The 15,959-nt window shown below is 39.5% G+C and overlaps 1 protein-coding gene across 2 annotated transcripts; it reads left to right on the forward strand.

Moving 5' to 3' along the window:
* Window positions 1-1,059: 1,059 nt before the first annotated feature.
* On the forward strand, window positions 1,060-15,568 carry LOC101851446. Of its 2 annotated transcripts, none has more exons than XM_005109262.3 (3): window positions 1,060-1,891; window positions 12,584-13,057; window positions 13,917-15,568. In XM_005109262.3, the coding sequence occupies exons 2-3, from the start codon at window positions 12,979-12,981 to the stop codon at window positions 14,903-14,905; spliced, it is 1,068 nt and encodes a 355-aa protein (XP_005109319.1). In that variant the 5' UTR covers window positions 1,060-1,891; window positions 12,584-12,978; the 3' UTR covers window positions 14,906-15,568. The 2 variants fall into 2 exon arrangements, with proteins under 2 accessions (XP_005109319.1, XP_005109318.1); XM_005109261.3 differs by lacking the exon at window positions 1,060-1,891 and adding an exon at window positions 9,223-9,549.
* Window positions 15,569-15,959: the final 391 nt, after the last annotated feature.

The raw sequence follows: 15,959 nt of genomic DNA on the forward strand, positions 1-15,959 counted from the left end.
TTTGATCATCTCATTGGTTACACCATCAAGCCCGGGAGATTTGCCGTTTTTCAGCTTTCCTATACAAACTGTCAGTTCAGCCATGGTGAGGAGAGAATCATAACCTGTGTTCTGGTCAATAGGGAGGAGTTTAAGCTTTTCATTAAGCTGGTAGTGCCGGTGTTTGTCTGCCTTGTCGAGTTTTAGGCGGCTGACTGAGGCGTATTCACGGCAAAAGATTTACACATTTGAAACACATGACGCAGATTTTAAATATTATTCTTTCTTTTACAGGGAGCCAATGCAGTTCTTTTAATAAGGGAGTGACATGGTCTCGTTTTTTAGATCTTGTTATCAGTCTAGCGGCATTGTTTTGGATTACTTGCAAACGATTCAAATATTTGTTGTTCAGATTTGCTAGGAGTGAGTTACAATAGTCTAATCTAGATAGGATAAGAGATGTTACCAGTGTTTTGTGGTCTCTTCGTTTAAGTACTTTTGAACTAGGCCTATCCTTCTCAGCTGAAAATAAAGGGATTTGGACAGAGAACCTATAAACGAGCCCATTTATAAGAGGTGGTCAATATATACTCCGAGATTCCTGACAACTTCTTTACTAGATGTCATATGCCCATATAAATCAAAGTTGACACTTTCCAGATCTTTATTTAATCCTGGATTTTTTAAATAAGAATGATGTCTGTCTTTTCTTCGTTTAATTTCAATTTGTTTACTGTCATCCACTTTTAATTTCATAAAAAACATTGTTTTGTGATAGAAACCATGTTTGGCACATCTTGAATGGCGCCATTAACATACATTGGGGAATCATCGGCATAAAAATGATAATTCAATCCATGATTTTGTAAAATGTTTGCTAAGGGCTGTGTATATAGTGTAAAGAGCACTGGTCCAAGAACGGACCCCTGTGGAACTCCAGAATCGAGCATGACCTGCTTTGAAAAGCTATTTTTAATTTGTACTGACTGAACTCTTTCTAGTAAATATGACTTAAACCACGAAAGCACAGTACCCGATAAGTCAAATGAGCGCTCAAGTCTTGTGAGTAGAATAGCATGGTCAATTGTGTCAAAAGCTGCAGACAGATCCAAAAGCGTTAAAAGACGGATGTTTTTGCTATCAACAGAATCCAATAAATCAGACGTTACTTTTAAAAGCGCAGTTTCGGTACTATGATGAGTTTTATAGGCAGATTGGTAAATTTCCTCAAGACCATTTTTTCTCATGAGAGCCAAAACCTGACTTAAAACAATCTTCTTTACAATTTTTGAGACAAAATTTATGATTTGAATGTGAATGTGATCAGGACCAAAATATCATGATTAAATGGCGCACTTCCAAAAAATACAAATGTTTATCTTTTTGTTTTTGTTTTGGGTTTTCTATTGTTCTCCTTTCTTGCCATCAGTACTTTCAGAAAAATACTTGCAAAATGGCACATAAGGCTTATTATTATTTAATGCTGCTGCATTCTGTGGCACCTGGTGATTTAGACAAAGCTATGCAGGCCGACTATGTCATACCTTATGGAATCTCACTCCTGTCATAGATAGTATTCAAGAGCTGCAATGTTATTTCAGTACTTCAATTGAAACAGGCCTGTTTTCTTGCTCAGTATATATTATTTATGCAGCTTTCCCTTGTTTCATTTGTTAATGACAGCTTGTAATCTTCTTTCAGAACTGGTGGTCCATCTATTATATACTTTTACAGATTTTTATCCTCTGTTATCTGTAAAATGTTTTTCAATATTATGTTCTGATATTCTTTATCTGTTTAAAATAAATAATATGTCGCTTTTGTCCATTAAAACATTTCCTCTTTTGATCTTATGCAGCCCGTGTTTGACCATCCAAAGAATAAAACACCATGGGAAACACAGTGGCTCAAGGTACGAACTACATACACATGTGTATGACATTGGATACTTTTAAAGAATTCTTGGGGGGCTCTCATGATCTAGGGGTTAAGGTGTTCGCCTTTCATTTAATAGATCGTGGTTTCGAATCCTTATGGCGACGGAAAATTTTCTTTTCACACCCTTTCCTGCTCTCTAACAATGTAGTGTCGTCTGCTTTTGTCTCCACTTTCTGCTCCAACCCCCTAACCTCCTTTGCCCCCTCCTCTGGACTCCTGACTCTTTGTGCAGCATTTCTACTGCTACTCCTTGGCTCATTCTTACTGCTGTCTTCCACCACACCCTACATCTTATGGTAGGAAAGATCTACTGCTAGTCTTCTTGGACAAGGACGAAAAATTTCGGAGGTCCCGTGTGTAAGTTGCGCACGTTAAAGATCCATTTGTGGTCCAAAATCGATAAGAGTAGGCTTCAGCCTCCACCCTGGCAAAATTCAAAATTCCCTACCAACTTATAACGTTAAATGTGTCCCACGCGCTCAAATTATGACCGTATGCAGTTGCAAGCGTCGTAAAACACTTACTCTCCTCAAAATTTAAGAAAATAATTTTCTTGCATCTGATGTTGATGTCGCATTTATCTATTTTACCAAGTTATCAGGAGTAAAAAATGTCTTTTTTTAAAACAATGAAATCAGTAAAAAGACTTACTGTGGAAACATTCTTAGAGACGTAGTTTTGACAAGTCTACTGTGGCAAACAAACAAGATTATTCTCAGACCCATAAAAGACATTCTTTCTCAAGGTGTTTGCGAACAGTTTCATCAGTTTCTGACACTAACATTTTGGCAGGTCTTGTTTTTAGTGCCATATTTGAATTCATTTTGTATTTCCAGTAAAATAAGATACAATGTACGACTCGTACAAGGACTCTTTTTCTTGACTGGGTATGTAGCCGTCCGAAGAAATTCCCCAGGTGGGGAACTGTGAAAATTTCCTAACGGGTATTGTCTGCGGATGTGGCTTGAAAAACAGCTCTTTAGATCATCTACCATAACTTGGTTCTTTAGTATTTCTTTTCTTTTCCAAAAAGATATTATTCTTATGTCACTTGGTTTTCAATTTTCTGTTTAGCGGGTGGTTGGCGGGTGGTCTGGTGTGGTTTGCTTCTTCTTTCCTTTCAAAAATCTATCGTTTTTGTCTCACCTCCTTCTTTTTTTGCGATTGTTACTCTCTTGTAACACCTCTAGTCTTCGGCACTTATATGACCTTTTGTGTTGCAAGTGCCGTAAAACTCTTACTAAAACTAAAAACATTCTGGTCTTTCGACAATGTTGGAAAATGCGCTGTCTTGGGGCCCATAAAAGGAGCATGACGTAGTTCATTATTCGCACAGATTTGACAACACTGTGTCCTTTAGGCCTACCATTAACTATAAAACATGAACATTCTTGTCGCTTCGTGTTTCATGGACTAAATGTGCCGGACCGTTGGCATTGGTCTGCTGCTGGTTGGACTTTTGGTGTCCGTCACATCTTTTTAGAGTTAAGGACTGGTGGGGCACCTGAGGTCTATTTTGGCTATTACAAGGAATAGAATGCCCATATTTGCTGTGGGACATCCTGTGTTATTGAGTATTTAAAATCAATAGTTCAAAAAGTACATTGTGAATCGGTTGCTATGGAAACTGTGGCCATACTGGATTTTGTATACCTTTTTCAATCCAATTTTATTCCCATATTTATTGACTGATTCACTAATAAGTTGGCATGCCGATAGTAAATATGTAGCTCTTAAATATGGCTTTTTGAAATTTTGATATATACTTTAGTTTTTATTTTATGACACTTACAATAGGGTTGTTTCCCCCCAAAAAGTGAAAAAAAAGAAAAATTCATGCTTTCTCACCTCATAATAAAACCTACTCTATTAATCAAAAATTCAACAAGCTAAAATTGAGAACTAGGTGTTGTTGGTATCCTGTGAAAGTTACATTGAAACCCATTATTTGTTATGCACAGTTTCTATACTATACATGTATATCCCACACTCTTGATAAGGGGGGCTCTCGTGGCCTAGAGGTTAAGGTGTTGGCCTCTCATTCAAAGGTCCCGGGTTCGAATCCGGGTAGCGACCGAAACATTTTCTTCTCTAAAATTGTCTCCTTTCACCTCCTTTCCTGCTCTCTAGCAATGTTCTGTTGTCTGCTTTCATTCCCACTTTCTGCCCCCACCCCCTCACTTCCTCCTTTGCCCCCTCCTCTGGGCTCCTGACTCTTTCTGCAGCCTTTCCACTGCTACTCCTTGGCTCCTCCTTACTGCTGTCTTTCTGCCACACCCCTGATCTTCTGGTAGGAAAGATCTACACTTAACCTTCTCGGACAAGGGCGAAAAATCTCGGATTGCCCGTGTGCAAGTTGCGCACGTTAAAGATCCCTTGGTGGTATAAAATCGATAAGAGTAGGCTTCGGCCGCCACCCGGGCAAAATTCAAAATTTCCTACCAACTGAAAAATATTAGGTGTGTCCCGCGCGCTCATATGACCTTATGCATTTGCGAGCGCCGTAAAACACTTTACAAAACAAAACAAAAACAAAACACTCTTGATACATCTCTATCTTTAGCTCGATACCTGAGAATTACAAAGCTTTATCTGCTCGGTACCTCGCTTTGAGAAATTTGACGCCAGAATTTTTGAGTTTCTCAATACGTGAAGCTTTTCGAATGAAATTCTATGAATATCTTGAAAACAACTCTGAATAGACTAATATTATGACTTTGATAGAGTCCTGGCGATAGAAGTAGAAATTAAATAGACTTCATACTTTTTCAGATTCAGAAACGTTTTAGAAACACAATAAAATCATCTAGATCAATGCCAGGAGCAGACTGTGATAGTTCTCATGTACCAGTCATGTACCTCTTGATGGAGCCTTTGGTTTCGGACCTCATACTCTAATTTTTTATTATTTTTATTTTAGAGTGTTTTACGGCGCTCGCAACTGCATAGGTCATATGAGCGCGCGGGACACACCTAATATTTTCAGTTGGTAGGGAATTTTGAATTTTGCCCGGGTGGCGGCCAAAGCCTACTCTTATCGATTTTAGACCACCAAGGGATCTTTAACGTGCGCAACTTGCACACGGGCCCTCCGAGATTTTTCGCCCTTGTCCGAGAAGGCTAGGTGTAGATCTTTCCTACCAGAAGATCAGGGGTGTGGCTGAAAGACTGCAGTAAGAAGAAGCGAAGGAGTAGCAGTAGAAAGGCTGCAGAAAGAATCAGGAGCCCAGAGGAAGGGGCAAAGGAGGTGAGGGGGTGGGGGCAGAAAGTCCTACTCTAAGTTACTCAAAATGGCCAAAAATGTCAGATAGAACTATGTAATTCTAAGGTATCAAGCTCCTCTCACATGTACCTTCTGCATAAATATTATGCTAAAATAAATATCTGTAAATGTTCAGACTTATCACATTGGTTAGGTACGTCACCACAGACACACACACACACACACACACACACATACACACACACACATACACACACACACACACATACACACACACATACACACACACACATACACACACACACATATACACACATACACACATACAAATACACACACACAGATATACACACATACAAATATATAAGTGAGGCAGCGTGGTGGAATCAGGCTCTCGTCAATTTTTGGGCATGTAGAGTTATTGGTATCATCTTAATGCTTGTTCACTTGTCTTTATTTGGATAAAAAAATATCCATTTATCTTGAATACAAGTCGAGATATTTGCGAAAGAAGGAGGTGGGGGTCACCTGTTTTCAGAGGTGAAATTAGAGAGAAAATGGCCGCTAAAGATTAGTTATTTCCTTAGCTTAAGAGTCCGTGGTAACTGAAAATTTACATTTGTTGTGCTTTAATCAACGTTTTTCAGAAAAATTCACTCAGAAATGAGTTTTTTAATGAGCATGAAAGCTGTTGAGTCAAAAAACAAAAATTTGATAAAAATTCATAAACCTGCGGAAAAATGCAAGATTCTTCACTTTGATAATTTTGACGAGCGCCTGATTCCACTACGCTGCCTCACGGCTCTCTCTCTCGGCGGTCAGATAAAACAAACTTCACATTAAAGCTCAAACGAAGCGGGTCGTTAAAGAATGCTACTGGTGGATCCTACAACTTAGTTTTCCCTCTGTTATTTCTGTCTGTCTGTCTTACTTTTTCCCAGCACTGAATAACCATTATTTTGAGTTTGTGTGTGTGTGTGTGTGCGTATTTTTGTGTGTCTGTGTGTGTGTGTGTATGTGAGAGAGAGTGAGAGAGAGAGACAGAGAGATAGAGAGAGAGAGAGAGAGAGAGAGACAGAGAGAGAGAGAGAGAGAGAGAGAGAGAGAGAGAGAGAGAGAGAGAGAGAGAGAGAATTTGCGCAGCATGACATGTGAATTTGTCAGACCCATAAAATATCCACACTTGAGGACTGACGATCCCTCCAATCTGGGTTGAGTTAGCAGAGGTCAAGGTCAAGTGTCCGGCAGGGTTCATATCGACTCCAGATTCTGCACGTAGACCCAAAGGCGTAGACCTCAGCACTACAACCGCAAGGTTGTCTTCTTAGTTTGCACAAAAAATGGTACAATGCAAGAATCAAGTAACTGGTTTCTTGAAACATATTTTAAACAACAAAAATACAACAAAAAACAACAACAACAAACAAACAACAAAACAACAAAACAAAAACAAAGCAAAAAACAAACAACAACAACAAAACAACATGTTCTACAACAAACAAACAAACAAACAAACAAACAAACAAACAAACAAACAAAACGAACACAAACCAGCCCAAACAAAAGAAGAAAAGGAAAAACCCTAACCAAAGACGTTGTGATTTAAAAGATAGGCGAACAATTTGAATGAAAAGCGAACCCACAAAAGTTAGCCCGTGGCGCTTTTGTCCTATTATTAATCGTATTGCAGTTAATGAAGAGTCCTGTTTTGCTACAGATTTATTATGGAAGTGTTAACCATATGCAGCATTTCAGCACTTTCATTTTGGCATTTCTAGTTATTGAGATGTTTCTATTTTTTAAAAGTCGGCTCATTTTACTGAAACCATCCTTAGCCATTGCAATTCTTCGTTTTATATCTGTTGAACATTAACATTTGGCATCAGATGTTATTATATTTTATCTTAGATATTAAAACTTTTGTCCCTGTCTGATCCTTTCGCCTTTGCTTATGATATTACAAATAGGATTTACCTCTTTTTTATATCACCATGCATTCTTCTTTCTTCAAAGTGTAATTCAACAATAACCCTTTACGTTCATTTTCCGTTACAACAAATTTAGAAGCGATTGAAGGTCCTTTTCTGAGTCTGCTATTAGAACTGTGTCTTCGGCATATCTGATTCTAATATTATTTCCGCCATTTAGTTTGAGACCTGAACATTGTTCTTTATTTCTAAGGATTGTTTCACTGTATATAATTAATTATGTTAAAGAGGTGACATAACCCATCCGTGCCTCACTCCTCTTCTAATTTGCTTATATTCGCTGTATTCTCCATAAATTCGCACACCAGTGTTTTGGTCCCAGTGCAAATTCCTGATTATTCTTAGGTCTTTTCCATCTATGTTTAGCTCTTCCAATATTTTAAACAGCTAATCATGTCTTACTTTATCGAAAGCCTTTGAATAATATATGAAGCATGAATACTGTGCTTCAGTGCATCTTTCCATTAACATTGTTAAGGTGATTACGTCATTTCTGGTGCCCTTGTCAGCTTCACAGCTGATAAAATAATGTATCATCTTGTAATATAAGGCGGTTTACAGTACAACAGGATCATAATATTAAACAGTAAATCGTATTCAGACTCGAAAACAAAATCTCTTTCCTCTTTAGTTTAGTTTAGATTTAGTAGAGGTTTTACAGCGCTCACAACTGCATAAGGTCATTTGAGCGCCAGAAGAATAGACAGTTTCTGAAACCTTTCCCAGCCACCCCGGGGGTGGTGGGGGCGGGGGGGGGGGAGTATTCAAGGACAAAGTAGGGGATCGCTGGGTCCGCGTACAGCGCAGTGTGGACTTTATAAGTTATAACCAGGGTTAACTTAGCCGGTCACTTTTAGTCAGCTGTAGTGGACAAGAGATAGGCTGCTGATAATAGTTCTTATTCAGTTTCAAGTAAATCCAAATTAATATTTATCAACATTCAAATAGCACTTTCCCTATAAAAATACGCTCAAAGAAACAATAAGGGTTCGCCGATGTGTTGTCGCACCACAGAAGTTCGTTCCTAAATCTCAGTTTATCTAGCTGGCTCACAACGTTGTTGTTACCATGTGCTGTCTCGATGCGCGCCTTCGTATCGCGCGCTCTGTGGTGACGTCACCCAGCTCGGCGAATTGAGTAATTGCCCTCAAAGTGGGAAGAGCCCGCAGGATACTCACCTTTCTTGCCAATTTGGCTCTTCTGTAATTAACAAAGGACAAGATAAAATTGAACAGCACATCTTATTGTTTCATCAGTAACATTTCTCATTAAACCTGTCTCTAGTCACTGTCAGTTAACACTTCCATGTACTATCATGATGGCTTAAATCGTTATTGCTAATTGAATTTTGAGACACCCATAGTTCTTTTTGTTGTTCTGTTCACCGTTTACTTCCTGTTACAACTTAACCTGGCCCCAAAAGCACAGGCCGGCTTGTCGGTGGTTTGACCAGTCTTCGTAATAAAGCAGGACATTTAACAGAAGTGAGAGTCGAGGGTTGACTAGCGAACGGCACTTAGCTGTCAGTCTGGACCCCGCCGCCCCTTCCCCTCCCTTTTCCCTTTCTCCGTTGTCACCCCAGCCCGACTCTGTGTTCTAAAAGTAGTATTTGACATAGCTCCCCACTTAAAACAGTGCTCTGAGAATTGCGATTGGACATTGTTATGTGCTTGCTTTTTTCAATGGGTGTGTGTTAAGTGTATTGTAGGCCTATAATTTCGGATTCTACCTAAACTTGGTCTGCTTGGGACAGCGTCAGTAGTGTGGTATCAATTTGGTTTTATGTTTCTACAGACTACATATACTATGAGTCAACTCGTTGAATATTATTTGTTTGTATGTGTGTTGCTTTGTGAAATATGTGAGTGGGAGGCCTACCGGAGGGGGGGGGGGGGGTGAGAGGAAAAGACCAAAAGGGGCTTAAAAAAAGTTTGACTGGGGGGGGGGGGGGGGGGGGGGAAAAAAAAAAAAATAAAAAGAAACCCCCGGGTGGTTTTCCAAACCCCCCGCCCGCCCCTGGTTATGTCCCTTATGCTGCAAGGCCCTACGGTAACGATAAAGGCCGACCCAGTTCAACTTGAAACGTTGCTGGCAAACAAATAGCGCTCTGATAAAACTCCAAAAGGACTAGCAAGCCGCGTTTTATAGGCCTATCATTGCTCTAAAGAATTTAATACAGACATACGAACGGACTGGTTGAGTCAAAAACAGTTGTGTTGGGACCGGTTTCGCCAGCTGTGTATTTCGTATTTTTAGAGTGACGAGATCTTTTCAATCTGAAATCTGGTTGGACATTACATTTTGACTAGACTGCGGGCGTCCGCTGTCAGCAGTCTGCATGCCGTCTTCAGTCAGTTAAGCTTATGAGGATAGGCCTAACGGCTGGACATTCTCAGTACTCGACGCATCACAGACAAGCTGGTAAGTGAGTGTACTGTAAACTCAGGTGATAACTTTTCAACTTGGACGTATGCTAGTTTTGAAGGTTTTTGTCAACAATAAGTGTATTAGACTTACGTTTCCGTGCGTTGGATTGCACAAATAGGCCTACTGTCAGATTTTCCAGCCATATTAGGCTAAGCATCAAGTCTATCATAATACACCTCCTGTGCTATCTAGTGAAAATGGCAATTTCAGAATATAAAAAGCTTCAATTAAAGAAAAAAATTACGAACCACCGAACTACTGGTACCATTCGTTCTCAAAATATCATCATGGTCAACAAATCCAGGACGCATAATTGTCTTGATAGATCTACTATTTTGTTTTGCAGTGAAAATAAGACAAGAAACTACAATAACACTTTAATCGAACTCGGTTTCTGCGAAAATGTCGGTTACGTAACTCGGCGCACCAGCAGTGGAGTTTTAGTGGAAACTGGGGGTTCCCCACCGAGCGCCTTATCACATCGGGGTCACAAAGGTCAGATCCCTGTCGCCGCTCCCATCATGGTGTTGCCTGCTCTGCTAAAAATAGAGCACCTTGACAGGAATGGCTGGTGTCTTTATAAACTGTTAATGATACATTTTGGTACCTTTCAGCTTAAAGTTTTGCGTGAATACTTGTAGCCATGATCCTTATCATTTAACGCACCTAAGATATGGAATTCTGCTTTTGAGACTCAAAACCCCCCCACCAAATAAATAAATAAATAAATAGATAAATAAATAAATAAATAAATAAATAAATAAATAAATAAATAGATAAATAAATAAATAAATAGATAAATAAATGAATGAATAGATGAATAAATACTGGTAACGAAGACTTGGCAAGTTATTTTTGTTGAAGCTAAAGTGTGTTTTGTTTAGACGTTAGTGATCTTCACGAATCAGTATAGAAAACCTCGGCTGTAAGAACATTGCGAACCTTTGAAACAAAGATACACAATATAGATCTAAATAGAGGTACTCACAGAAGGACGTGTCTGCCGAGATGGTGGTATTCATAGAAAACTGTATTTCTGCTCGTTTATTCACTAAGAAAGCATCACAATGAGCTGCAAGTCATTTAGAAATGTTATTATTCCTACAAAAATCTTTTCAAATCTTAACTGCCAGGTACATTCGTGAATATCTGAATGTTTACACAAAGGTTTATCAGAGTTACACTGAGATCTCTCCATGCATAAGTGCAAATCTATTGTTGTGACATAAAACTTGTACTGCTACTCAGTGTAACCCATGCACCCTGTTTGTCACACTCAATAAACCCAATCCTTTTCAAAGACTAGTTTTAAGTTTCTTAGTATCGTAAATTGACTGAAGCTCTTTGTCCACTTGTACTTGTAATAACTTTGTTTTCAAAAGAAATTCTAGCTTTTTGTTAACTTTGTTAGTTCCACAAGTTTTTAAAATCTAGTTTTGTAATCTTTTGGCTTCCATTCCCTGCTCCCCTAAAGAACCAAACCCTGACTTGTGTTTCTCCACCAAGTTGATGCAATGACGCACACGAGCTGTCCACTCACGAAAAGTGAAGAGAGATCATATAAATATTTGTAATTTCTGTTTATCGCATCAAAGGCTTAGATCTTGGTTATAATGAATTAAAAAATGGGCGGTATTTTAATGCGTCTTTTGGAGCTAAGCTATTCTGTGGAATTATCTAAAATGAATATCCGCCAAATTTCTTTTGACTTTCATATACGTATATAGCATTCGCATTCAAAGTTGAAACGCAAAGCTTCGGTGTGGATGAAAATAATTCACAAAAAGTTAATTATAACGTTGGATTTTGTTCAGATTTTTTCATCACCTGTATCTCGACTTTTATTCCATTACAAGCAAGGCAAATGTTTGGGTTTTGAGAGTATACCAATAACTCTTTATGTTCAATAATTGATGAACGCCTGACTCCAGCGTGTCGCAACACAATATGTCTGTGGGAATGTTCTTCTGTTGCACAAGCGCTCTCGGAGACGTCAACTTCAAACACTTTTTGAAAGAAATGAACGGATGCCGGGAAACAGATATCAGAATTTTTTTCCGGCAATACATTTTTTCTGTCTCAAAAGTTAAGATTTGACTGCAAGGATTCCTTTGTAGCCTACACACTATATATGAGGCAGCGTGGTGGAATCAGGCTCTCGTCAAAATAATCAAAGTGAAGAAACTTGCATTTTTCTGCAGGTTTGTGAATTTTTATCGAAATTTTGTTTTTTGGCTCAACACCTTTCATGCCCGTTAAAGAACTCATTTCTGTATGGCTTTTTCTGAAAAAACATTGATAGAGGGCACACAAAATGTACATTTTCAGTTACCACGGACTCTTAAGCAACGGAAATAACTAATCTTTGGCGGTCATTTTCTCACTAATTTTACCACTGAAAATATGTGACCCCCACCTCCTTCATTCACAAATATCTCGACTTGTATTCAAGATAACTGGATATTTTTTTTACATCCAAATAAAGACAAGTGAACAAGCTTTAGGATGATACCAATAACTCTACATTCCAAAAATTGACGAGAGCCTGATTTCACCACGCTGCCTCACATATGTACATGTATCTTGATTCTTTCTGGTGTCATTAATTGTTGTATCAACAATTGTTCCTTTAACTTTGCTTTCTCAACGTTAGTGGTGTAGCAGTTACGCCTTTTGCTATTGCTTACATAAGATATGAGATTGATTCCCGAGTATAGAGACATTTATATTAAGTATCTCCATCTGTCTCCTGGGATGTTGTACCGCTTCCTGCCTAATCCCAACCTGCCCTGTACGTGATCTAGATTGTGTCGATGCAGAGATACATTAGCCATAACGTTTTATTTACCAAATTACATCTGTAATAATACTCATGACTAATGAGTATAACTGAATAGACTGACTGTAGTGACATGATTCTAAATTTAGATTCTAATGTATCGGAGGGTAGTAAATGAATCTTAACTTGTTTATGAATTGAGTTGATAAAAGACCTCTCTATCATATTTTGATATCATCTCTGCCACAGATACCCCAAGCACCAACACGAAACAGCCCACAGTATGCCATGAACAACGACATTCATTAGGCCACGGTAGCCCTGAACAACGACATTAATTAGGCCACGGTAGCCCTGAACAACGACATTAATTAGGCCACGGTAGCCCTGAGCAATGACATTAAACAGCAAAGTGTAGCCACAGACCAATGTAGCCCCGATGAACGACGTGAAAAGCTGTTCTTGTCTTGAATATCTATGTGAAAAATCCTTTTGTAACATTGGATAACGACGTCAAACAGTCCACTGTAGTCACAAGTAGCGCCGTAGCAAAGGCCACATCAGCCCCGTGCAGTGACAAAGTAGAAGCCATTGTAGCCACAAGTAGCGACTTGACCCAAGTCACTGGGCCTACGCGTTGCAAAATGGCACAGACCACTGTAGCTTCGGGCAGCGACAAGGCACAAACCACTGCCACAGTTACTGATATGATTGACTTCACAGGTAAGAAAGATGTCAAACTGTGGTCATTACAGCATACATGTATATATATATATATATATTGGTCTGTCTTTTTGAATGGTCCAAATGATATCCCTATTATATGTCACTTAAAACTAGTGGAAATTGTGCAGGGTATCACTAAACCTAACTCTGGAAAGAAATAAGCCCACACATATCACTTGTGCGTGTTGGAAAGCGCAGTTGAAATCCTATGCTGTATTTAGCTACACATTATGTATATTGAAGTAAAAACCGGTGGCGAAGTCCGAATTGTTTGACAGAGTAATCAAAATGAGACAAAGGACCAGACTGAGATGAGGCAACGCACGAAACGTTTTCCCACAAAAATAGGAACCCATCAACAATTGTAACAAAACTTCTTATTCGAGGCGGCATTACGGAGTTGTGAATGACACCATGGCGTCGGTAGTTTAGTGGTTAGACAGCAGACTAGTGATAGTAACGTTGCGGGTTTTTGGTTGAGCCTCAGGCCCGATGTTGTGTCCTTGGGGAAGCACTTTACACGAATTTTCCTAATTTCATCCAGGTGGAAAAGAGAGGTGGGAATGGGTACTCGGTCATAGACAGCGAAAGATCTTGTCTGTATGTTAGCGTTTTAGTGCCTATAAAATGGCAGCTTTTACTGTATGGTTCCTAGGAAGTTGGGATTGTTTCAGAATGTTATCAGGATTGCTTGCGTAATAATGTAGATTGTAAAGCGCCCAGAACTTACTGTTGAGTGAGAATTTATGTTGTACATTTATCATTGGTTGGTGCTCTGGGGTGGTTTGCTCCTTCATTCCTATCAAACATCTATCCTCATTTCTCCTTCCTCTGTTTGTGTTTGTTACTGCTGCAGGAACTCATGAAGTGGAGGAGAATTGTGCTGAAGCCGGCGGCCCCCTCTCTCTCAACGCATGCTCAAAGAACCCCGGACATCCCCAGTTCATACCCGTGGATGAGTTCAGTGAGGACCACGTGAGATCGGTGATACATAAAGATGAGCACTGGCCTGTGGAGCTGGTAACGGACTTAGTCAGATGTTGTCAGAACTTAGTCGTCAGGATTAATGCGCCCTTCGTCAGCAAAGATAGGCCAGATGGCTACCCGTTTGCTCGATACAGAGGAACACGCACAGATAAAGTTGGCAGTGGCTTTGTATCGCACTCGGTCGAAGCGTTAGCAAAGCCTTGTGGTTGCTGGGAATGTAAACAGGAGAAACCGGATGCCAAGGAAAACAAGGACAAGTGGTACAGCATTATAGATTTTAAAGTGGAGACTGCACGTCACGTGGTTTTTGACGACGCTGAAGCCAGTCAGTGTGAAGTCGTGTTCTTCGATAATCAGCCTTCCGGCACTGGCCGTTTCACACTGGCTGGGGGCTGGCAGGTAGACAAAAACCATACAAAGAACGATTACTGTGTACTGTATCGGACTACCCATCTTGTGGATCAAGGTAAAAGACTGTTGAATTTCTATAAGACGTACGAAGATTTACGCTTTCGAGACCATAGGGAGACAAACTTGTCTCGTTCGCCTCGGATCCCGGCTGCTGTCATCTCCCACCCACACGGACGGATGAAGTACATTACTCTCGGCCACATTGACGCTCTACACGGGACGGGGGAAGAAAAAGACAGGCGTCTCCTCTACACCGTGCCTACATGTCCCGGCAGTAGCGGGGGCATGGTCCTACGCCTGGATTATTGGAACAGTATTTGGTCCCAGGCCAAACCTCACTGTTCAGCACGACCCAAGTTAGGTAATCAGGGCTTTAGCGTTGTGCCAAGTGGGGATTTTGCACAGCCAATGCCAGCTTTATATAAAAAACCCGTTGACAGACTTTAGAGTTCTCTACGTTGTCCCCTGTCTTTCCATGTTATTTAATTTAGTTGTACCATCTTTTTCCCCACGTCTATTCTGTTTCTCACATCCATGTTCCATCCCCTATTTTCGTTGATTCTCAGTATTTGAAGTCTCTGACATTTTTTTTAGCTGTGTTCCATTTATTTTTTAAAATCTGTTAGAGGCTTTGATTTCCAGTTTCTGTATTGTACATGACTTTGGTGGTCTTTTTGGCATTTAGTTTCAGATCTTTCTCCGTTGCCAGCAGCATCTGCTCGATGTAAGATATTTGTCATGCTCGATACACTGTCAGCTATACGGGCTGTGTCGTTGTCATGTGTCTTAGATTAGTTATTGCTTCTGACTCTAAAATTGACTTCCATGTCATCTATCTCAGATTCTCTCACAATTTAATCTTTGTATATCATGTTGAAAAAAAAATGGGATGAGAGAATAAATAGCATTGTTAACACCTTTAAAAATTATATATATATTTACTGTGTTAATAATTCCGTCTTGTAGTTACGTTTTGGTTCATACATTTTGTTTCAAGAGAAAAAAAAAGATATTAAAAGTATCACCATTAAAATATTGGTCAGAGTAAGGAAAAGAGGTTCTGATCTCTTAAATCTGACTGAATAAATAAAGGCGTAAAGAAAACACAAATCAATTATTCATCCCTTTTTTATTTCAACGGGAGCGATGGCTTTTCAACAAAGAGGTGCCCTAAAACTGTTCGACAAAATTGTCCATTACCGATTATGGTTCTGTGACAGTCTCAGTGAATTGACTAAATCTATTACAATTTTCTTTCTTTTTTTTTTAGCTCCATTGGACGAGTTTTTTTGTCGCCGTGACGGCAATGCTGAATGTTCTAGATGAAATTGCCCCTGAAGTTGTAGAAGGGAAATTTCATAATGAATCACACCTTGTCAATGTGTGTGTATATTATATATAATGTAGGTATTTCATGTGAGTATGCTATGTGTGAGTATGTGTGTGTGTGTGTGTGTGTGTGTGTGTGTGTGTGTTTGTGTGTGTGTGTTTGTGTGTGTGT

The sequence above is a fragment of the Aplysia californica genome, unplaced genomic scaffold (genome assembly GCF_000002075.1).
Source record: "Aplysia californica isolate F4 #8 unplaced genomic scaffold, AplCal3.0 scaffold00760, whole genome shotgun sequence".
In the NCBI taxonomy this organism is placed as follows: domain Eukaryota; kingdom Metazoa; phylum Mollusca; class Gastropoda; order Aplysiida; family Aplysiidae; genus Aplysia; species Aplysia californica.

What these genes read in the sequence shown, in the direction of transcription:
- LOC101851446 (XM_005109262.3), top strand. Translation starts at nt 12,979, where the DNA reads ATGGCACAGACCACTGTAGCTTCGGGCAGCGACAAGGCACAAACCACT. An exon ending in TGATATGATTGACTTCACAG is followed by an intron (nt 13,058 to 13,916) that starts GTAAGAAAGATG and finishes TTACTGCTGCAG; the next exon opens with GAACTCATGAAGTGGAGGAG.